Below are 25,134 nucleotides of genomic sequence, written 5' to 3' on the forward strand. Positions count from 1 at the left end.
TCTAAATGTGGGCATTGGTCCCCTAAACAAGAACTGAGTGAGACACTGAAAATTGTGAACTCTTAGATTTGCTGTGTTTGTGTTAATTTGGTACTTTTGGCTGCCATTTTTCTTTGGATGCTAAACTGTCTTTCTACATGCTCAACTGAAGTTTTAAGTTACTGCAATGTTTGTTTGTTTGTTTGTTTGTTTACTTACTTCATTTATATGCTGCCTTTCTCTCAGGGTGGGACCAGGGCAAAATCAAGAGACAACAAATTAAAAATGTTTACAATAAAGTTTTAAAAGCAATTGAAATTCCCCGTATTAAAACACTATAACATCACTTCAAAATAATATAAAAGATTAAAAAAGATAAAGCATACATCTAAATGAAACCTTCCTTATTTAACCAATAAAAGCTTACTTAAATAAATATGTCTTTGCCAACTGGCAAAAGGAAAGTGGGAAGGGGGCCAGATTAGTCTCCTGTGGGAGGGAGTGCCAGATACTCTGGAAATCCACCAAGAAGGGTCTCTCCCATTCCTCACCAAGCAAGCTTGTGATAGTGAAAGAATAAGAGAAAGTCTTTCACTGAAGATCTTAGCATTCAAGCAAGTGAAATATTAGATATCAGGGGTGCAGTGCTCTTATTCTTCTCCACCAATAGCTAAATCTCTGATGCCATCTGTCCTCTCTCCTGCCTTTCTTGTTCCTCCTAATGTAAAATACACATGAAAAAACTATTATTCAGAAGTATTGAGTGTAATTGTGTAATTGTCTGGAAATGGCTGCAAACAAAGAAAAAAAGAAAGTCACCTTTGGTAGCATAGTATTCATGTAAGGTATTCCTTATATGTTTCATTTTTCAGCAGATATTTGAAACACTGGAATTGGTTACATGAAGGAAACAAAAGGATGCAAAAGTAGTGATACCTTTGTGCATTTCTCTTTGTAAAATAAAGCTTTCAAAAATGTTTCCATTTCTAGACAACCTCTGTCATCTACCCAGATGGGAAGAGCATTGTCTGGGACAACAAAAAGGGAATGTTAGTTCCTACCATTCTGATCAAGGACTCCTTGTTTGTTCAGTGTGAAACTCTCATTGATAAGAAGCTGTTCAGATCCAGTTTCTTCCTTGTCCATATTGCAGGTGAGTTGTTCATTTTGAAATTACATCTCTTAAAGTGATAATGCAGTATAACAATCACATATTCATACAGGATGCTTAAAATGTCTGTAAAGTATTTGTTATGTGTGCATAAAAATACTTTGTCAAAAAATCTTATTTTAAATTACAAATGCTTCTCCTTCACCTTTCCTGTCACATCAGAAACAAAAGAGCATTTCCACATGAAACTTAATACAGGTTACTTTTTCCAAGGGGGAGAGGAAGAACTTCCAGTTTACTTTCCTCATGTCAAATTCTAATCTGCGGTCTATTTTGGGCCTGAAAGCTAGAGGTTCCTCTATCTTGGCCAATTGATGGCCTTGAAGTAGTGTCCTAGACATGAATTCTGAAGAGGAAGAAGATAATGGAGCCACCAAGCACAGACTAGAATGCCACTTAGACCAGTGATCCCCAAACTTTTTTGGACACCATTCCCTTTCTTCTTGAGTAATAACCCTAGCACACTCAATCCCTATTTCTTAATATTAGGTCTGTTGTTCTACTGCAAATTCAAAACAACCAATCTCAATTGGTGCTCCCTTTGAACCTGGTCACCTTGGCAGTAGCAACTGAGCAACTCTCTGAACAGTGACCAAAAGACTGGCATGAGCAAAAAGCTTCTTGGCTGCTGCTCCCAAGATGACCAGGTGCAAAGGGAGAAACTTCTCCCTGGTGAGAAGTCCTGTTCAATCCTTCTTTGTTGGGATGAGGAGGGGTGCAGCCACTGTATATGTAGGGGGTTTACAGAGACCACATGATGTGGACTGGATACTGGCTTGGGTAAGGAAAGGGAGAGATTTTAACTACAGGATAAAGCTTCTATAATATATCTTTCTGTCTTGCTTCAACATGGTTGAAGGAGCTGCTTCAAGGCAAAGGACTCTTTTCAAAATTCAGCCCTGAATACTCCTTTCCCTCCTTCTCCAGAGAATGCCTTCCCCACACAGCTTCAACTGTTTTACCCCATACTCAAACATTATTTTTCTGCTGCCTCTTCTCTCAGCCTTTCTGATAAAAGAAAGCAGGCACAGCAGTGCAACTCCAGCCTACCAGCCAAGTGTACTTGCCATTGCTATTGCTAAGTACCAGCAACCTCACAAAGCTGAAGCAGGGTCCCAACTTTGAAAGCTCCTTTTTGCTACTGTTTTTCCCTGATCCCACAGCATTTAGTATGTGCTACCTTGCTGTAGTCACTCTGGGGCTATGTAGACAGCCACCCCTTTTACAGCCAGATTGGGACCGCACTCCACGGCCTCGATCTGGTCTTTGCAGGGCACAAAAAACAGCTGCAAAAAGCTCCTTCAGTGCTGTGTCATGTGGATGAAGTGCCAGAGGGGCGTCGTGATGCCATGCGCCGACTGCACCCCCAAGCCAGCCTTTAAGGCTGGTCTGCACAGGGCCTAAGTGTCCCAAGATAGTGCCACTCTGAGCCACAGAAATGATGCTCTGTGCCTAAGCTTTGTGAGAGTTTCCTGGCCATTACTGCCCCTAGTGAAAGGCGCAATTAAGGGCTTGTGCTGATAGGTGAAGAGCAGGAGACATTGCCCCACTGAGCAGTGGTTTTAAGAGACCCTGAAAAGAGATGTTTCATGCAACCCTCATCGCCACCATGGTCCTAAAGCACCTCCAGGGGATAGTACCACCTAGTTTGGGAATCACTGACTTAGAAAATTACTGAAAATCCCCTCTCTTAAAACTGAGCCCTCCAAAACAGGTCACTAATCCCTGCTCAGTCTATCTCATCTCCACTTGGCATATGCACTTAGACAGGAATGAGTGGTGAAAGAATGTACAGTTCCTGGCACAAGCCTCCAGGAACAAGGGACTGTCCCTTTAAATTTCTCCAGCTGTGCCAAGGAGGTGGAACCTGGACTACAGATATCACCAAAATAAATTGCCAGTTTGCATCTATCTGAGGAGCTGCTGCAACTCCTCATTGACGTAACCCTGTTTGAAAGCCACATGTGAGAAAACAAAGCTTCCTTTTGACTGCCTTCAGCAAGGCCATGTTTTTCAAGCTCCCCTTCACCTATACCTTCCACACATCCAAGTATAGGCTTTTCCTATGGAACTTACTGTCCCTTCCCAAAGGAAGCTTTTGTGCAATTGCACAAATGCTGCATTTTAAATATTAAAAATCCAAATGTTATGTGTGTGGAATTTCTGGACTAAGTTGCTGGTCCCAACAAAAACAATCTCACAGTCAATTAAGATAAACTGAAATGAAATCACAACATAAGTGAAATGAGAAAATAAATATTCTCACTTCATTTATCCATGTGAGAATGCCAGCAATCTTAATTGTTCCTGAATTGCATCTTACCAGGCATATCCTTGTTCAAAATCCTCTCTGGCATAAGAGTATGCCCGCTATCTGCTAATGGCCCAGTGTGTTGTGTAAGTGAGAGGGAGAAATGCATAACCCTCCAGATGCTGCTTAAACTGTAGTTATCAGCAGCCCTAGCCATCATATCTAATGATGTGGTATATTGTGATGACTGAGCAAATAAAAAATATCTGGAGGGCTCCTCACTGCTATAGAAAGTTTAGGGTATTGGAGTAGGAAATACATTCCCAGTGTCCAAGGACCATCCATTCAAGAAGCATCCATCCATGCCATACAATGGTATGACAACACACAACAATCGGAAAGTGGTCTTTTCAGGACAGTTTTAAACAGTTTTTCACAATTGAAACAAAAGTTTCATGTGCTGGATTTGTTTTGCTTTAAGTAGTTGTTTATTTATTTTTCTCTAGGAAATGAACTTTATGACATTCAGTTGTTCCCAAGAAAGGCCATGGAGCTACTAGTGGGAGAAAAACTAGTTCTCAACTGCACAGTATGGGCTGAATTTAATTCAGGAGTGGATTTCCAGTGGAATTACCCTGCAAAACAGGTTTGAATTGCACTGCTTTTGTTCACATCTAGCTCCTGTGGGGAGAGAGAGGGAGAGAGAGTGTGTGTACCTGTTGCCTTATAGCAACCCCATAGATTTCATAGGGTTTTCTTAGGCAAGGAATACTCAGAGGTAGTTCTGCCAGTTCCTTCCTCTGAAATATAGCCTACAGCACCTGGTATTTCTTGGTGGTCCCCCATCCAAGTGCTAACCAGGGCTGATCCTGCTTAGTTTCCAAGATCAGAGAGGATCTGGTGCCATTAGGGTGTTGAGGTTCAGAGAGGTTCTACAGACTGCTTTTTAAAATTTATTGCTGTTCAATGGAGCAGAGGAAGAAGCCCCAGATTCATGCATGCAACTCCCTGCCATATTACCTATAACTTTCTTCTTCCGCTTAATTTATTCCCCAGAGCACAGAGAAAATGAAAACCATGCCCTCCCTAGCACATGCTAATTTCTTCCAGTTCTGAACATATTTGATCATAATGGTATGAGATCTCATCTTACAGCCAAAAGGATAATTAATGGTTAATGGTAATGGTTTGTATGGGCAAAATAATTGTATGCACAGTTAAATACATCTGCCTGGAGCATGTAAAACAAAACAACATGTGTTGTTTTAAATCCCAATAGAGAGCTATGTTGGAGCATCACAGAAAGATTTATTTAGAAATGTTGGAATTTCTATCACTATATTGTTATTTGATACAGACTGGGATCTTACTTTAAGGTCTCTTCCACAGTACACAATTTTAGCACTATGATTCCGCTTCAACTGCCATGGCTGAAACTTGTGGAATCTTGGGGATTTTAGGCACCAGAGTCTCTGGCAAAGAATTCTAAATCCCCCTATGAAAAAAATCAATTTGTCCAAGAATTTCTCTTTAACCTTACTAAGCAGGACAGTTCTACTCCTTGAAACACTTTATCCATCTTTGGAAAAAGACTTTGAAGTGGTAGCTTAGCAGGAGCAGCCTTACCATTTAGGTAAAGTGAGATAACTGATCTTGGGAAGTATCAAGGAACAACAAATTGCTATTTAATCATCATTTTGTTTTGACTGCCAGAGAGAAGTGTGGAATCTTCTGACTCAGATTTTATGACTGGCTATATTTATAACACATCATGACTTAAAATGATGGGGAGTCCCATTTGCAATGTAGTGTCTTGGGCTGGTTTGCAGCTTTGCTAGACAGAGGCAAGCTACCATTAACATACAGTATGCCCTCGATATCCATGGAGGATCCATCCTGGACCCGCCCCCGCCACTGCAGATACCAAACTCCACGGATGCTCAAGCCCACATTGACCCCAATGGTAGTGTGTACATGCAGTCATGCTGCCATTGGGGACAATGGAACTTAATGGTGGCTTGGCTGCACACACATGGTTGGATCCACAGGTGGCAAGTACTCAGATACTGAGGGCCAACTGTACATTAATATTCTTAGGACACAAAGATAAGCCAACAAAAGACATGGAAACATTATTTTCTCCTTATTCCAATTGTATTTGGCTACAGTTTTGGAGTGGCAGTGGGAATGAGGAATATTTATTTCCCAAGCCTCAAAATATTAAATGAGACTTTGTGTAATGAGGGAGCCAAAATTACTAGCACAGTTAAATGCATCTATCTGGACTATGTATAGACACTCAAACACACATGTTGTTTTAAAGCACAACAGAAAACCATATTGAAACAAGACAGAAAGATATATTATAGAAGCTTTATCACTTATCTCAATGTTAAATTTATTTAAACAATGTTATGGACAGCAATGGAAAAGTAGCCTAGAGGGACATATTCCAAAGACACGTATTCATTGGGAAATAATAATCTAGCCCTCATTCAGTGTTTAATCAAAGATTAATTTGGATTTGTTGAAACAGTCATCAACACACAAATGCCCTGGAGGTGAAGTATTGTTTAGAATGAAAAGTACTTGATATTTAGTTGAGTTGAATTACATTATTTTCTAATTATTCCTAAAAGCCTTCTATGGTGAACAAATAAAGCAATTTTTAAATTATGATGATGACTCTTAAACACACAGTTGCAAAAGCAACCTATGTTACACAGGCCAAGCTCCAATGGTTTTCTGGGTATTCCAAAATTGGACATTAGTTTACTTCCACTGATTTCACTAGGAGACCTGTTGTTGTTGTTGTTGTTGTTGTTGTGTGCCTTCAAGTTATTTCCACCTTTTGACCACTCTAAGATAAACTTATCACAGTTTTCTTCACAAGATTTGTTCAGAGGGAGATTGCCATTGCCTTCCTCTGAGGCTGAGAGAATGTGACTTGCCCTGGTCACTCAATAGGTTTCCGTGACTGAGTGGGGATTTGAATCCTGGCCATAGGGGCTGTAGTCCAATGCTCAAACCACCACACTATGCTGGCTCTGGGAGACCTGCTACTGTGCAATTTATGAAGGGATATGAAGCAGGCTTCATTCTCAGGTACCTCTCAGTCTACACACAGCCATGTAAGAAAAAAGTAGCCAAAATCTTGCTTCATTATCCCCCAAGCAACAGTTTTGTCTCTCAGGTGAAATTTACCATCAATGCCCAAGTTCTTAGCATTGCAGTAACTGAAAACATCAACTGAGCATTTAGAAATACAGTTTGAGAGGCTGTGCAGACCACTCCTAAGGGGTGGCCTACAGTTGCCAGTTTAAAATTGAACTGATATAGTATCATACTATAATATCCTAATATGCTATAATATATTATTAGGTTATTTGTTTTCTTCTGTCCTATTCTTCTGACAGATGAACCGGGAAGTCATTGAACTGCCTGAGAGGCGCTCCCAGCAGACGCATACAGAACTCTCCAGCATCTTGATTATCCAAAATATGAGCCTACAAGACCTGGGAAAATATATGTGCAAGGCTAGCAATGGGGAGCAGGATTTGGAGGAGAGCATAGATGTCATCGTACATGGTAAAAACCGTTAATTCACACTCAGAAAAACTTGTGAGGGGGGTACTTCTTTTTTCAGCTTTTTCTTTCCTGTTTCATGAAAGATTTCTTCTATGCAAGATTCTTTCTTGGTTCATGAAAGAAACACCAGACAAAGGAGGCAGCAGATAATATTGCATGGAGATTACGCCTCTGTCCTTTGTCACCTGCCATATCAATACATCATTATTGTGTTTTTCTTATTATGTGACACACCATGCTGTCTAGGAGCTTGGCATACAAGATCAAGAGTCAAATGCAAAGGTGTGTGAAAATGAATGGTGGTATTTATTGGTTTATTTCATTTATATCCCAACTGCTACCCAGAGGGACCTTGAAATGGTGGTACACACTCTGGTAACCTCTCGTCTAGATTTCTGTAATGCGCTTTACATGGGGCTACCCTTGTACCAAGCTCAGAAGCTTCAGTTAGTGCAAAATATGGCAGCCAGATTGGTCACCGGTTCATCAAGGTTCGACCATATTACACCTATCTTAAAAGATCTTCACTGGCTCCCTATTTGCTTCCGGGCACAGTACAAGGTGTTGGTTATTACCTATAAAGACCTACATGGCTTGGGTCCGAGTTACTTATGGGACCGCATCTCCCTATATAATCCGCCCCACACTCTCAGAACATCGGGTAAGAACCTATTGGAGATAGCAATCTCTAAGTATGTTGCTACTTCACAAAGATCATTTTCAACAACGGCTCCAAAACTCTGGAACAGTCTCCCTGAGGAGATCCGCTCGGCGACCTCACTAGAGACATTTAGAAAAGCGGTTAAAACCAAGCTTTTTAGCCGAGCATACCCCACCTGATATGAATACCCCCCTGATATGATATGAATGATATGCCCCCGTCTGTGTATGATCCCTGTCTTGCTTGTTGATGCTATTGTCTGATGTTTTATTGTTTTTAGCTGCTTTTAATTGAATTTTTTATGTAAGCACTGTGTGCTGTTATTAGTCTGTAACCCCGCTTCGATCCACCGTGAGTGGCAGGGAAACATAAATAATAATAATTATTATTATTATTATTATTATTATCATTATTATTTCTCCCAGCAGAGGACAAAAGGCAGTTCATGACATAAACTAAAAGAAAGTAGAGTTTTAAAAGAATAATTATAATAAAAAGTTTAAAGGGCAATTAAATAAACTAATTCCATTTAAAAAGTTAGAGGCATTTAGAACATAACTGTGAAAATTAAAAGTACAGCTTACTCAAACCATTTAAACGACCCTTCTGTGACAACCAGTTAATAGTGAAAGGTCTTTTTAAATGAAAAGGCCTTTGCCTGTAAACAGAAGGAGAGAAAAGTGTCTAACCTCCTGTGGGGCTAAATTTCACATTTTGGAAGCAACCACTGAAAAGACCCACCCTGAGGAGCTTACACATCAGGCAGATTCATGTAGGGAAGATCAAGCTGCAACAGATAAATAGCTGTGAAACAATTCATTTGCCCTCCTTATGCATGTGTCATTTTCCAAGAGCTCTATATTATAAATCACAGTCACTCTCTGGAAGCCGAGATGACTAGACTGAGGTTGTCATACTTTGGCCACATCATGAGGAAGCACAACTCACTGGAAAAAAAACAGTAATGCTAGGAAAGGTGGGAGGGAAGCAGAAAGAAAGGAAGGCCACATGCTGGATTGATGGACTCTATTAGGGAGATCATGGGTATGAATTTGCAGGATCTGAGAAGAGTGGTGGAGCATAGAGAGTCTCGGAGATGTCTCATCTACAGAATTGTCATGGGTCGAGATCGACTTGAGGGTGGATAACAACAACAATAGTCATTCATACAAAACAAACTTTTGCTTGAACTGAGAATATATGTCAAAGGAAGTAATAAGTGTCTAATTAAAATCTCCATTCAATGATTGACAGGATAAGGTAAATTGGCATGGGCAGTGTGTAAGAAGTGTGAATTGTTATGACCATCACAGACTGTTCTCAGAGGTGCTCTGTGTATGCATATTATCTATTTTCTGTCAGATGCATACTTCTCCTCTATGTATGGATTAATGATACCTCTGCTGTAACTTCTTTTAATATATTTCGTTCTGCATTTCCCTCATTTCAACTCTCTTATCTGGCTGGTTTTACAGAGAAGCCCTTCATCAACGTTGAGTGGAGGAAGGGACCAGTAATAGAAGCAACAGCAGGAGATGAAATCGTGAAACTTCCAGTGAAAGTGGTTGCCTACCCTCAGCCAGAGTTCCAGTGGTAATACATTCCTCTTAGCACAGAATAGGGGGGAAAACCAATGTAAAAACAACCAATCTCTTCAAGATATAAAAGAGGAGATAAGCTATAGTCTCGGGATAGGCTTTGGGGAAAGGGGGAATAGGAAAGCAGAAATACCACAAGAAGGAAATCTTGTTTTGAGACGAAAGACACCACTTTCTTGTGATATTAAAAGATGGCTTTCAGGGGGAATTGTTTAAAATCCTGTGAAGTGTGTGTGTGGGTGTGACTGTACTTGACTGTACTTGCGTTTGTCTCATTACCCTACATCTTGTGATGTGGAGATACAAGCTACTGTTTTCCCCAGAGACATACATATTTTCCCCCACTGTCCAGATTCTTGGCAGACATTGGATGTGGTGGTGGGAGGATCTTTCTCATCATTAGTTCCATAGCCAAACACACAAACACACACACAATGTCTCATCACATTCCCCATGCCTGCTTAGCACCTGTTACACTTTGAGCAGACTCCTAATTATGGAGAAGCTACAGAAAGTGCTGTAGCCAGAGAAAATAATAAGCAAACTCCTGTAAATTTTACATTCTTATAAAGCAGATGCAGATACATTGCCATGGAAAGCAGACCTGGGGAAATGGATTCCCCCTTGCTGCTCTTATACTGTGTACACAAGGCATTGTGGTTTTTTTCCTGCTTAGTCAAATGACCTAGATGGTTGCTTTCAAATATATTAAAATTTAGGTAGGTAGGTATCAACCAGCTCTGGGTACCATAATTCAAAAAGGATGTTGAGAAACTGGAGCATGTCCAAAGGAGGGCGACTAAAATGATGAAGGGCCTGGAAACTCTGTCCTATGAGGAACGACTTAGGGAGCTGGGGATGTTTAGCTGGGGGAAGAGAAGGTTAAGAGGAGATTTTTTTTCTTTCAGATACTGTCCCCTCCCTGATCTTAGGTGACTTTAACATCCACCTTGACGATCCCAAGAATTCCTCAACCTCTCACTTCAGCTCTCTTTTAGCTTCCTTCGGTCTTCAGCCACATTCCAACTCTCCAACCCATTCCCTTGGTCACTGTCTTGACTTAGTTCTCCCCTCCAAGTGTGTCGTGTCCGACTACTCGGCTTCTGATTTTCCACTATCTGACCATCACCTACTTTCTTTTACTCTTACCTACATTCCACCTCCCCATCATACCGTCCTCCACAGTTCCGCGATCTTCATTCTGTTAACCTTAACCATCTCACTCAGTCTTTGGACTCATCCTTCGCTTCTCTCAATCTTGGGGACTCTGCTGACTCAGCTATGTCTTTACTGAATTCTACTCTCTCTTCAACTCTTGACAGCTTTGCCCCAGTATCTACGCGCCTGTCCTCCTCTTCCTCTATGACTAGGCCTCAGCCCTGGATCACTCCCATTGTTAGATTTCTCTGGTCCTGCTCCCGAGCAGCCGAACGTCGCTGGAGAAAGTCCAGGGAGTGGGCCGACTTTATCCATTTTAAGTTCATTCTTTTATCCTTTTCACGCGCCCTGTCGATGGCAAAACAAGACTACTTCAAATCATTGATCTGCGCCAATGAGAGGCGCCCGCAGTGCTTGTTCTCCTGTTTCAACACACTGTTAAAACCCTCTCCTCCCTCCGTCTCTCCATTATTTTCTCCCTCCGACTTCGCCAATTACTTCATTACAAAGATCACTACCATTCGTTCTGAGTTAACTCCTCATGATTTGGCTCCCACCATTAATCTCCCCGCCCCTCCTACTAACAAACTCTCTGTGTTTCCTCCTGTTTCTTTGGAAGAACTCTCTTCGCTGCTGAACTCATCAAAACCCACCACCTGCTCTCTTGACCCACTTCCTTCTCGTCTTCTAATCTCTATAGCCCCCTCTTTGTTACCCTCCCTCCTCTATATCTTTAATCTCTCTCTCTCTTCGGGTTCCTTCCCCTCAGTCTTCAAACATGCCTTAGTTTCCCCTATCCTGAAAAAACCCTCTCTCAACCCCTCTTCCTTGGCTAGCTATCGCCCAATCTCTCTTCTTCCTTTTCTCTCTAAGATGATGGAACAAGTTGTCTATTCACGCTGTCTTGAGTTTCTTGAAACCAACTCCATTCTGGATCCCTTCCAGTCTGGTTTTCGCCCACGGCACTCCACAGAGACGGCCCTTACTAAGATCTCCAATAATCTTTTGCGGGCCAAGGCGAATGGCCTCTATTCTATCCTTGTCCTACTCGATCTGTCTGCGGCCTTCGACACCGTGGACCACTGTCTCCTAATAGATGTACTCTCTGACCTTGGTTTCTCAGGCCTTGTTCTCGATTGGTTCACATCTTACTTGTCAGATCGATCTTTTTCGGTGGTCTCGGGTGGTCAGACCTCGTCTTCTGTCCCCTTATCTGTTGGAGTTCCTCAGGGCTCTGTTTTGGGTCCCCTTCTGTTCTCTTTATACACACTCTCCCTTGGCAAACTTATCAGTTCTTTTGGTTTCTCCTACCATCTGTACGCCGATGATACCCAACTGTACCTTTCCACCCCTAATCTCTCGCCAGAGCTAGAGCAGCAAGTGTCATCCTGTTTAACAGCTGTCTCCCACTGGATGCACCATCGGCATCTGAAGCTCAATATGTCCAAGACCGAGCTTCTTGTTTTCCCTCCTAAGCCCACCCTTCACTGCTCCTTTTCTATTTCTGTCAATAACGTCTCTATCCAGCCGGTCCAGGAAGCCTGCAGTCTTGGTTTCATATTTGACTCCTCTTTGTCATTTATCCCTCAGATCCAGACTACAGCCAAAGTCTGTAGATTTTTTCTCTATAATATCGCCAAAATCCATCCATATCTCTCAGCTTCTACCGCAAAGACACTGGTCCATGCCCTAGTGGTCTCACGACTAGACTACTGTAACCTCCTCCTGGCAAGGCTTCCCCTCTCTCATCTCCACCCATTAATTTCTGTTCAGCATTCAGCTGCACGCATTATTTCACTCGCTCGCCGTTATGATCATGTCTCCCCTCTGTTGTCCTCCCTTCACTGGCTCCCTTTTCCTTTCCGCATCAGGTACAAACTTTTGCTACTCACTTTTAAAGCCCTGCATGGGCTGGCCCCTCTTTATTTAACCGATCTTCTCTCTCCCTACATCCCTACTCGCACTCTCCGCTCTGGTAGCCAAAGTCTCCTCTCTCAACCCAGGATCTCCTCTGCCCCATCCCGGATCCGTCCCTTCTCTCTTGCTGCCCCTCATTCCTGGAACCTTCTTCCTCTGCATGCACGGCTCATCACTTCCCTAACCAGCTTTAAGGCTGAGCTGAAAACCATATTGTTTAGGGAAGCGTTCTCAGGGAATTTGTGATTGTCATCTGGCTGTCTGATAATATTTGATGTGATGTGATTTGTTTTATATTTGATGTTTTTAATTTGTTTTTTCTTTTCTATATGGTAATTTTATCTATTCCTCTTTTCATTGTTATTATCTTAGAATGTACGCCTAGGGCAGGCTTTTATATACTCTTTAATTTTACCAACTTTGTACAGCACTGTGTATAATTACAGCGCTTTAGAAATAAAGTTTAATAATAATAATAATAATAATAATAATAATAATATGATAGCCCTGTTTAAATATTTGAAGGGATGTCATATTGAGGATGGAGCAAGCTTGTTTTCTGCTGCTCCAGACACTAGTACCCGGAACAATGGATGCAAGCTCCAGGAAAAGAGATTCCACCTCAAGATTAGAAGGAACTTCCTCACAGTGTGTTCCTCTTCGACAGTGGAACACACTCCCTCGGAGTGTAGTGGAGTCTTCCTCCTTGGAGGTCTTTAAGCAGAGGCTGGATGGCCATCTGTCGGGGATGCTTTGATTGGGAGTTGCTGCATGGCAGAATGGAGTTGGACTGGATTGCCCTTGTGGTCTCTTCCAACTCTATGATTCTATGAACCAATACCAGGTGCTGTAGGCTATAATTCAAAGGAAGGAAGTGGCAAAACCACCTCCGAGTATTCATTACCAAAGAAAACCATATGAAATTCATAGGGTCGCCATAAATCCAGAGGCGACTTGAAGGCGCATATACACACAGAGAGGAGTCTATCCATAAACCAAAATGTTATATTTAGTAGTCAAAAGCTTTGGACCAGCATATCCACAATGAATGGTCACACCAGGCTTTTATCACACCAGGCTCTTCCCCTGCTAAAATAGCATTGTTTTCAAAATATTCTGTGCAGTTGGGATTGTCTCTTCCTATCACTCCTTCAGAAACTTTCTGTCATTGCAGCCTCTGTTTGCACTAAAAGCTTACAACAGGCATCATCTGGGACTACCTCCTCCAAGACATTATCCCCACCTCTTTTCCTAGTTTGGCACACAGGTACACACACAGAGATGCACAGAGAGAGAGAGAGAGAGAGAGAGAGAGATCCCACACACAGAAATATAAATGAAATGAAAAATGTCTTAGTCTAAAAGGCCTTATTTTCCTGGGGTAGGGGAAAAGCTTCCTCATTAATAGCTGGCAGATGAAATCCATAGCTAAAGCGGCGATTAATCTGCCAGCACTTAACAGGGATAATGAAATAAATGCTTTTTAAAACTATAAGACTCTTTCTCACTTACATTTCCAGGCATGTGTGAGTGTGTGTATCTGAGTGCAATTGTGGAACAGGACTACTCAGCTGGAAAAGGAGGCAGCATGGGAAGAGGCAGTGAGCAATATTTTAACTCCTCAGCTTCGCTGACAAGCCCCAGTTCTATATATGTGTGTGTGTAGAAAAACATATACATATTTCTCAACTACTTTGCCAATTGAATGGAAATAAAAAATAAACAATTGAATGGAAATTTAAAATAAAAATAAATAAATCAAACTGAAATTTCCACCTTTTCTCCTTCTCTACGGATTACTAGAGTGCCTAAGCCACTCAAAGCACCCAAAGCCACTGACCTCCCAAAGTCAACAGCACCGGAGTTGGAAAGGACCTCATGCTGCTGCATTGTGCTTTGTTTTGGGTGTTGAGGGGACAATGAGGTGGATGGCTTTGTACCACAGGCCAGTGCCTTGCAGCTTTTATATGTTTGTTTTTAAGCAAAGACATGAAGAACTATTTTAGTTATTTTTGAGAAAGGAGGGAAGTAAAGAGTTGCTTAAAACAAACCCTCAACTATAATGGTTGATGATCCAGCATGGTGTAGTGGTTTGAGCATTGGACTGTGGCACTGGAGACTGCTCAGCCAGTAAACCCACTGGGTGATCTTGGGCAAGTTACACTCAGCCTCAGGGGAAGGCAATGGCACACCTCCTCTGAAGAAACTTTCTAGGGAAACCCCATGATAGATTTGCCTTAGGGCTGCATAAGTTGGAAACGACTTGAAGGCATACAACAAAATAATGGTTGCTAATTAAATTACTGGACAGTGGAACTATAAAAGTAACAAATTACTTTTTTAATGTAATCTTTCAGGCTCTTAAATAATTAATACCTTTTGCCCAAGGTGATTGTTAATATTTTCCTTTTCCAGTAAACATGTCCTAATTGGAAATAAGTGTGTCAAGCTTCTTCTGAAGAAATACCTTATTTTAAAGTACGAAGTCCTGTGTCTGGCTTTTAGAAGGAATCTCCCAATTCATATACATTCTCTCTTGGTTTCTTTTCAGGTTCAAGGATGGAAAGTTAATTTCCAACAAACAATCTCAATACTCCCTACAACTCAAAGATGTGGCAGAGCAGAACTCTGGTTCTTATACACTGGTTTTGAGGAATAGTCTAGCTGGATTGGAAAAAAGCATTACTCTTCAGCTGGTTGTCAATGGTAAGAAGGGAGCAAGATTGGCTTATGGGAGGAGAAATCTGCCACATTCTGTACCTGGCAGACATTTTTTCTGAGATGGATTTATTTCATAAATAAACACAGCCCCCAGGAACATAGGCCCGTTCCGCACAGGCACCCTAGTACGTGCTCGGCACGTACTAGGGTTAGGAAGGGGCGTCATTTCCGGACGTCCCTAACCCTAGTACACACTGAGCGCATACAAAATGGGGGCGCCCATTCTACATGGGTGCCGCCATATTGACATAGCGGACACTTAGCGTCCGAACGTCACGCATGGTAATGACACTGCAAGTGCGCCATTGGCGCCTTGCGCCGTCATTACCGCACCGCAAAAAGAAGCTGCTTTTTGCGGCGTCTTTTTGCTGCTCGGAAGAGTCGCATGGTTTGGCCACTGAGGCTCCTCCGCTCAGCAAATGAGGGTGCTTTTCAGACCACCCTTTTGGGCAGTCTGTAAAGCGCCATAGTATAGCCACCTGCCATACTGGGATTCTGGCAGGTGGCTAAACTGTGGGATTCTGGGAGTTGTAGTAAAAAAAAACCAAGCTCTGCTCGGATCCAAATTAGACAAAGAACCAATAGATGCCAAGAGAGGATTGTGAGGAAGCCATATTTAGATCAGGCCCATGGCACACTCAAGGGATTAGAGCCACCACCCTCTACAATCAAACAAAGCCAAACAACATGAATAACGCCTTCTGTGGTTTAGTCTTCAACTTGTATTTCTCTCTTTCATCTGGGACTCTTTTGTTACTTCATATTAAGAATACCCAAAAAAAGAATTTAGTTGTGGCAAGCTCAAGTAGAACAAGAATGGGGAGGGGCTGCTCTGGACTGTTCAGGCTTGCATGTAAATATTTGCTGAGCCAAGCAACTTGGTGCCCTTGAACTAGTGATTGTCTCTTCAGATATAAGTAACTTTTGTAAGAGATGTGGAAGTGCCAGCTCTGCATGGCTTGTGCTCCATCTTCTACATATTATCTACAACATTGTAACACATTGCTTAAATTCACATGATTTTACTCTTCGAAATCAGTGACCGATTTAAGAAATGAGACATGGCAAATAACCCCATGTAGCATAGCATATCTCTATTCATCCCTAGCAAGTTAACAGTTGTCCTCAAGCAGATTAAATGTTATTGTACTTATCAAAACAATGGCTTCCAATAGCACCAGAAAAAGAGTAACTTGCCCTCTTTGATATTGGGCATCCCTATGAAAGCTGAAATTCCTTGAATGGTTATCTAAAACAGAAGAACAAGATTACTATTTCTAGTAGCCATAGCACCAGAGCAGAAAAGGAAGATGGTGGGGCAATAGTACAGGCAAGGAAAAGGTTGGCAAAGGAAGGAGCAAAAGTGATCATCCCAAAGGAGTGATTACCAGTGTTGGTACTTGCAATTCCTCTGGTTCCAGTTCCTCCACAAATCCATGAAAAAGAAGCATCTTCACCTAATATTTATTCCCGTGAAAGCCGGCATGTTCTCACCTGCACAGTCTATGGTATCCCAGCACCAGAGAAGATCCAGTGGCAGTGGAGGCCATGGACACCCTGCCGGATGTTCCCCCCACGGAGTCTGTGAGTGGCTTTCCTCTTCCTCTTCTTCCAATCTTTGCTAAGTTCTGAATTCTGTAGTGGGAAATCTCAGTGTGACTCTTTAGGCCAGTATACATAACAAGGGCAGAGTTTGAAAAGTTATTCATTTCCAGTAATCTGTGTAACTTATAACAACCCCATTAACCTAAATGTGGGACCAGTAGAACTTCCACTAGCAGTTGCAATCTATCTGAATTAATTTGGAGTAGCACTCAATTTAGTTATGCAAGAGGGGGTAATAGGCAGTATTGAGCACTAGCTATACCAGTGCTTACTATGGAGACCCCAGACATGAGGAACTATACATATTTTATTAAGAAAAATAGAAAGTATCATCCACACTAAGACAACCCATTCAAATCACCACATACAGAGCTAACAGAATACAGAAAATTGGAAGGGGACAGTGGAAACTGAGGGTTGGCTGAGGCACTAGATACCTGTCTTGAAGAGAAAGGTCCATGGAAAGTCAGGAAGTATGAAGACTCAAACCAACCCTCAGTTTCCACTGCAAATTTCAGGAGAGGATGGGAATCAGAGAAAAGCCTGAGAATGGCAGCTATGCATGCACAGGAAAACAGGCTGCCACAACTGTAACAAATGGGGACCAATTTTTATACTCTTAATCCATGAGAGTTCAGTGAGAAACCAAAAGTGATTATCTCTGATAGAACTAAAAAGTTTCCAAACCGAAGAGTTTGTTTGAATGTTTGGGTTAATAAGGTTTTATTGTGGTTGATGATGCTTCATGGACTTATAGTGGTTTACAAAGCGTAAGCTAATTGCCCCCAACAAGCTGGATACTCATTTTAGTGACCTCAGAAGGATGTCAGGTTGAGTCAACCCTGAGCCCTTAGCTGGGACTGAACTCACAACCATGTGGTTTGTGAGTGAATGGCTGCAATACAGGCATTTAACCACTGTGCTACCAGGACTCCTTTAAACACTTAGATAAGATCTGGGTTCCCAAAACTAAGAAGACAGGTGGGGAAGTGTTGAGGAAAACATCGAAGATGAAAGGGGTTTTTGGCCTTGTTTGAACTGGCACAAATCATCCTTTGGTTATCACTTTCCTGACAGAAATGCAGAGCGTGTGGGGAGAGGTGCAGCTGTGCTCTTTCTTGTAAGCTTCCTCCACATGCCATTTCACATAGCTGTGGCTACCTGCAGTTCACACCCCCATGTCCAGTGCTACATGGGTCATCGTAGCCATGTATGCTCATGCTATCAAATAATATCTGAATTGATAAATGTATTAGGGGATGTCCAGAGCATTAGACCCTCACCACTACAATAAGTTTGTTAAAGTTGTTCTCACCCATTGCATGTTCACAATGCTCCTAGCTTGGGTGCATTACTCATTCCAGTCGTTGTTTCAATAGTCTTCTTTAAAATATATTTTTTAAAAATCAGATTGAAAAAGTCCACTCACATTTTCTCTAAACTGCCTTTAAATTAACTTTAAAAACAACTCTAAAAGTAACTTTAAAGTAACTAGAAAATATTATTACACTGAAAAAAGAGTTCCCAACATCCCCACTCATTACCTACATTACCTTTGAAATGTAGCCTTGTCATGTACTCTTTACCAAAACAGCGTAATTTTAAATTATTCCTACCTCCATCATCTTGCAACAGTAGAGGACAACATCAATTTGAAACAGGAAGGAAGCTTGGATAAGCTAAATTTTTAGACTACAACAGCAGCTGCTGGCTGTGGGGCTAGCTAGCAAATTAGTCCAAAAAAGTAAAGTAAATTTTTCAAACTGAGGAAGCAACAATTCAATTTGGCCCATACAATGCTCCTCCCTTACAGAGATGCTGGAGTGGCATAAGAAACAGCTTCCATTCTTGTCTGGCAAACGAATGAATGTTCTGTGAGCTGCCTCTGCATATTAGACTTTTCAAGGACCAAGACAAAGCACAGAGTTGAGAGCATGAAACTGCACAATTTTGTTTGGTTACGGTTTTCTGGTTCTGAGTACATGCCATTATAGTTAATTAGGTCTGCTTCAAAGGATCATGCTGGAACATTTTCTCTCTCTGCTTGCATTATATTCCTGGAGGACTGGTTGAAGCAATTGGCTGAATTCCAGAGTAGGCAGATCATGAACTGGATATACTATTTTTAAATAAATAAATAAATTGAAAAGCAGCCACAGAGGGATCTTGTCTGCTATTTTCTCTGTACAAGGAAATACCATATGAGAACCTGTGTTTGCTCCAGGGAAACAATTAGCAGCTTTGGTGGGATTATAGATAAATATGGAAATTATAGCACAGTGGAACAGGTAACTTCTATTCCCACAGTACTACCATCCTGAACTAATCCTGGGGCTAGTTCCTAGGAACAGGCATATGATTATGCATCTCCTGAGTCATGTCTAGATTGATCCTTGCATTAGGAAATTGGTTAGTATGTAGTTTCAGTTTAAATCAGAACTGAAAAATAACTATGGTGCAGTACAGACCGCCTCTTTGGGACAGCCTGCACCCAACCCTTTCCACCGAGGATTGGGGCCAGGGCAGCCATACCGGCAGCCCCTGCGGCCCCAATCCAGTGCTTTTCCAGGCCACGAAGAAGCGACAAAACACTGCTTTCCTGTGACCTGGAAAAGGGCTATCGTTGGGGCTGCATGCCCCCGGACACCCCAACAAGCACAGCCAATGGAGAAAGGAGCCGCCTGGCCCTTTTCTCCCTGGCTTCGTTCCCGCGGCAATCCGTTTTGGAGCTCCTTTCTGCACTGCAGATAGGGTGCCACAAGCACCTTCCAGCGGCGCAGTGACATCACACATGTGCCAGTCCCTGTGGACTGTGCACTGTGTATGGACGGCGTGCCTTCAAAATGACTCCTTCCATATGAACTAGGGCTGGGGAACATGCGGTTGCTGCACACTCCCCAGTCCTACTTTTGGCCTTAGGATGGCGCTTCCGCACCATCTGTATCGGGCCTATGACTAAGGTGAATAAGGGCAACAATCATCTGAAAAGGCAGTTGCTAAAATGGACTCAGCTCAGCCATTTGATAGGTTCAATGAAGCAGGAAAAAAATACAGTGAGCCCGCGCCATACACGTCTTCCCTTCCGCAGCTTTCAGCATACACTGAAGCCATGGTACAATCTTATTAATGGTGTGCACACCCCATTTTAGGATGCTATAGAGTTTAGTTAACCCTAAAAAGAAATATTCCTCTAAGCATGCAAGAATCATGCAAGAAAGAATGCATATTTCTGCTGCTTATATACAGGAAAAATACAAGCAGAATCTACAATAGTAGATCCATGGCAGGCATCTCCTAACTGTTTTGTTCATCTGCAAAACATGTATGCAATTAGAAGAAAATTCTGAGTGTTTAAAAGTAGGGGGAGGAGAGGACCCAAGCAATTAGCAACCAGTTACCTTGATGCTGATACCAGGAAAGGTCTAGAACAGATCATTAAACATATATATGCATTTGGAAAGGAATGTTGTGATTACTAAGAGCCACCATGGGTTCCTCAAAAACAAACCATAACCATAAACCATATCTCTTTCTTTGATAGAGTTACATGCTTGGTAGCCTGGGGGAGGGGGTGTGAATGTAGTGCTGTATATTTTGATTTCATTAAAGCATTTGCCAAGATCCCCCAGGATATACTTGCAGGCAAGCTGGTGAACTGTGGTATAGACAGTGTTATAGTTAAATGGATTTATAATCTGCTGGCATACCCAACACCAAGAGTACAGTTGCTCTTCATCCTGAAGAGAAGTGACTAGTATGGTGTATCAGGGTCCAGTCCTGTGCCCAGTACTGTTTAACATTCTTATAAATGAGTTAATGATGGAATAGAAGGCATGCTTGTCAAATCTGCAGATAACACCAAATTAGGCGAAGTAGCTAATACTTCAAAGAACAGGATTAGAATTCAAAATGACCTTGACGGATTAAAGAATGAGGCCAAAACTAACAAAATGAATTTCAACAAAGATAGATGTAAGATACTACATCTAGGCAGGAAAAATTAAATGCACAAACATAGGATGGATAACACCTAGATTAAAGGAGTACATCCGAAAAAGATCTAGGAATCCTAGTAGGTCACAAGCTGAACATGAGTCAACAATGTGATGCAACAGCAAAATAAGACAATGCAATTCTGGATTGCATAGACAGGTGTATAACATCCAGATCAAGGGAAGTAGTAGTCTGACTCTATTCTGCTTTAGTCAGACCTCATATGAAATACTGTGTCCAGTTCTGGGCACCACAGTTCAAGAAGAATATTGATAAGCTGGAACGTGTCCGGAGAATAACAGCCAAGACGATCAAAGGTCTGGAAATCAATTCTTATGGGGAATGACTTAGGAGGCTGAGTATATTTAGCTTGGAGAAGAGAAGACTCAGAGGTGACATGATAGCTACTTTTAAATATCTGAAGGGACATCACATAGAAAATGGAGCCAACTTGTTTGGAGGGCAACTAAAGAACAGCTCAGGTGGTCAGCCCAATTGTCCTCCTATGGGGTTTCCAAAAGTCACCTAATCATCCATTGTGGGAAACAGTATATCTTTTTTTTAATAGATGTATGAGAAACCAAAGCTGACAAATCTTCCCATCTAAATAAAGGGCTTTGAATGCTTAACTCTTACAAATCTGGTTAGTCAGCTCTACTTTTGATGCTAAAGGATGGTATACTCCCCAGCCCACACTGGCTTTTCTAACCAACTAATAATTCCATAGCAAACACACACCACATGATCCTCTCCATTCTGGAAATAGTGGTACCTGTTACATTTAGCCCACACGGGTAGATGAGAAACTTGCTTTGATTTATTTTGATAAGACCTTTCCAAAATTCTCAGATTTCTTTACAAATGTGATGGAAATAACTTGGAGATCTTTTTAAAAACTGAATGTGAAAGAAAGTAAAATTAACAGACTCCTCCATCCCTACAGAGTGCAATGTTTATTTAAAGAGCTAGAATGTTGCTATCCTTTGATATCTAACACTCATCTCTTAGTGTCAAAGTTCTCAAAGTGAGAATCACACATCTCCAAAGAATCCCAGACAGTTGCTAAGAAATGCATGGACTTCCTAACAGTTTTTCCTGGCATGTGCTTTGTCTTAGTTAAGAAATACAGTGCCTATTTGCCTTTTCCCAGTTAGTGTAGCACATAAACAGCTATGTAGGCTTGTAATGGTCCAAGCTCTCTCTCTCTCTCTCTCTCTCTGTGTGTGTGTGTGTGTGTGTGTGTGTGTGTTTGTACAAGCCCTGAATCAGAATGTAAAAATAATCCAGGATGAATCTGGGTTGAATCTCTGTTGTTCGCATGCATCCCAAAAACACCTGATTAAGTTCTTGGGGGGCTGCCAAAAAAATCCCACTTAACCCAGGATAATCAGTACTGGGTTTTTCCCCAAGGTTTTCCCCCCCAAAGATTTCATCAACAGCAGTGTGAATAACTGATGGAAATAGACCCAGGATAATTCAGGATTGCATTCTGCATGCCTTGAATGTGTTTTCAAATACATTCACAACCAAACTCTCAGAAATACGCATACATGCGGTTCCAGAGTGCGAATAACAAACCTGGAGTGAGGTTATTCACATTGTTCCACTAAAAAAACCCACATCTGAATGGGGTTTTCCACTAAAAAAACCCCACATGTGCTTGTGTTTTTGCCTTCAGGTTCACTTGTTGACTTATAGTGAGCCCATACATTTCATATGGTTTTCTTAGGCAAGGAATACTGAGAGGTGCTTTTGCTAGCTCCTTCTTCTGAAATATAGCCTACAGCAACTGTTATTCATTGCCATTCTCCCATCCATGTACTAACCAAGGCTGAGCCTGCTTAACTTCCAAGAACAGCACTTAACCCAGTCTCTCTACTCTCTTTAAAACAGTCAGCTGTGGTGGTATTATTGGTGAAACATCTACTCCCCGATATTTTCCTTTTCCCCAACGGTTTTTGCCAGTTTAGGGAAATGTCGGGGAGGAAATGACATTGGTTATAATAATGTTCAGTGTGTTCCAGGTTTTGGGGGGGGTACGTTTATTGCAGGAGCATAGAAAATGTGTCCAGTGGGCTGCATACCCCCAAAAAGCCACTTTTGAGGCTCCCAGGGCCTTTAAAATTGTTTTGATGGGAGAATTTTGTTTAAATGTATGTCCCATGACAGTTGCCCACCTCTGCTCTTCCATGTGGCAGTGGCTTTGACAAAGCACATTTTGCTATTGAAAGCAGATGTGAAACTGCTCTTTTGTAACAAAGATAGCAGGATCTCTGCTGCTGTTTCAAATATTTAACAAATACTTTATGTTAAATATTTGAAACAGCAGCAGAGATCCTGCTATCTTTGTTACTAAGGTCCCTTAGGAAAGAAATTCTATTATTGAGACAGAAATACAGAAGGAGGGCCTCCAAAGTAGAGAGCAATGTGATGGGGAGCAGGAGGAAGTGGGATTTCTATAGAAATATTGATGCCATGAATGTTCTGTTTGACTGGCTGCGGAAGCAAGGGCACTTCCAGTGCCATCAGAGTGCTTTGTGGCCCTGTCAGGAAGAAGAGGAGCTAGTGAATTATGAGTATTGTCTCCCAAGGACACAGTGTTTCTGCTTATCCTAGCTCCAAAGTTTGCAAAAGCCTTCATCATGATTTCCTGTTTTATAAACAGATGCTCACTCTTGCTACAGTACGTTGTTGCAGTAGCTTTCTGTCTACTTACTCATCAGCTCAAGTGGAGGCAAATTTTAACTTATTTATTCTTACAGAACTTTCACAATACTGCTTTAAAAGGTTTTACTCTCATCCATGAAATTCTCCCTCATGCATACCTGTGTTCCTCATTCCTCTATACAAACTGTTTGAACTCTAAGCACTCATAATGGTACATAGTCACTTTTAAGAACGTCAGAGTAACCCTGAAGCTGCAGATCAATGGGTAATCCTGGTTCCCATATAGCCAACTACGTGCCTCAGGGCAGCCCAAAATAGGATATGGAGGCAGTAAACCTTTCTCACTTTTGCTTCCTAGAAAGTAATATATAGTGCCACCTGAATAAATTCTAGATAATTATCAGTTCAGTATTCAGAACTGATAGATACTGACAGGCCTGTCCTCCATGCATGTCAATAAATTAGATTTTGTGTGAAGAGGCACTTTCTTTGGTCTGTTTTATATCTCCAACTACCAACAGATACAGCTCTTTCGTAGTACATAATAATAGCACTATGATTCCACCTTAACTGCCATGGCTGCATCCCATGGAATTTGTAGTTTGGTGAAGCACTAGAGCTCTGTGGCTGAGAGCTCAAAGTAACCCTCCCTTAGCTGATTTCCATAGGATTTTGCCATGGGAAACAGAATGGAATCATCATGCTGTAACTGTATAGTGCGGAAAGGCCCCCTAGCCTTATTGAAGAGGAAGAAAACATATTCTCTATCCATTTTCTCCAGGCTATGGATGATTTTATAAATCTCTGTCACATACTCTGCGTTGCTTCCTTCATTTCATATTGATTGTATCATACCCAGTATTGCATATCACTCCCGCACCCATCTGTCCCTGCTCACAAAATATCCTGTATCTCTCTGCCCCTGGCTCTTTCATGATTTCTGGATAAACAGCAGCAGACGGAGGGCTATACGACGCCACCAACGGGACCGGATGCCCGAGTGTAAGGACTGGAAGGATGTGTCACAGCTGGATGCTGTGAACCCCATTGAAAGCATTGACACCTGGACAGAGTTTGTGGAAGGAAAGAACAAGGTGAGGCCATTTCCCTATTTCCTTTCCATGTTGACCTAAAGCTCAGGAGATAGAGCTTCTCCAGGCAAACCATTTCTGCCTCATTTTGAACATGAGGTCAACCTAAATTGGCTTCACAAAATGGTCAGTTAGGTAACTGTTTAAACTGTGGTGTAAAGTTGCTTATTAAAAATCTGTAGTGAAATCAATTTCAAAGGGGATTTGTACAAAACCTGGATATGAAATTAGCAGTGTACAGATAAGCTCATCCATGGCCTGTGATGGCCTAGAAGTCTTGCAAGTTGGCTTTTCTAATGGCATTTTATATTTTTGAATGGGACAGTTTTTATATTTCATTCATTATTGAATTTACATTCAATACATTCACTTTTCTCCCCAAAATGGGACTCAGGTTGACTCACATTAAGACTGAATAGTCAGTAAAGATCAAGAATCACTGAACTATATCATTTCCAAGGAAGTTAGAACTCAATGGGAAGAGTTAATTGTTTGATTAAGTACCTGAAAAATAATTTCTAAGCAAATCACTATACTTTCCCTTTATGATAAAGTCTTCTAGCCAGGATTGCTTCCACACAAGAGTAGGGGTATTTATTTTCCATGCTGGGATGTTGTTTTTCCACAATGAAACTTGAGTTGATCTATACTGAAGAATTAATGCAGGTTGACACCGCTTTAATTGCCATGGCTCAATGCTATGAAATTCTGGGATTGGTCATTATGTGAGATAT

The 25,134-nt window shown here is 41.6% G+C and overlaps 1 protein-coding gene across 3 annotated transcripts in view; it reads left to right on the forward strand.

The window, feature by feature from the left end:
* FLT4 (fms related receptor tyrosine kinase 4) overlaps nt 1-25,134 on the forward strand; it is a 147,290-nt gene that overhangs the window by 71,565 nt on the left and 50,591 nt on the right. For all 3 annotated transcript variants that reach the window (XM_089528826.1, XM_089528837.1, XM_089528846.1), the window contains exons 5-11: nt 970-1,132; nt 3,908-4,047; nt 6,818-6,989; nt 9,126-9,243; nt 14,875-15,029; nt 16,466-16,628; nt 24,262-24,403. In XM_089528826.1, coding sequence (XP_089384952.1) covers nt 970-1,132; nt 3,908-4,047; nt 6,818-6,989; nt 9,126-9,243; nt 14,875-15,029; nt 16,466-16,628; nt 24,262-24,403 — 1,053 coding nt within the window. The remainder of the gene's footprint in view (nt 1-969; nt 1,133-3,907; nt 4,048-6,817; nt 6,990-9,125; nt 9,244-14,874; nt 15,030-16,465; nt 16,629-24,261; nt 24,404-25,134) is intronic.

The sequence above is a fragment of the Sceloporus occidentalis genome, unplaced genomic scaffold (genome assembly GCF_023333645.1).
Source record: "Sceloporus occidentalis isolate IW3139 unplaced genomic scaffold, rSceOcc1.0.p SCAF_1, whole genome shotgun sequence".
Classification (NCBI taxonomy): domain Eukaryota; kingdom Metazoa; phylum Chordata; class Lepidosauria; order Squamata; family Phrynosomatidae; genus Sceloporus; species Sceloporus occidentalis.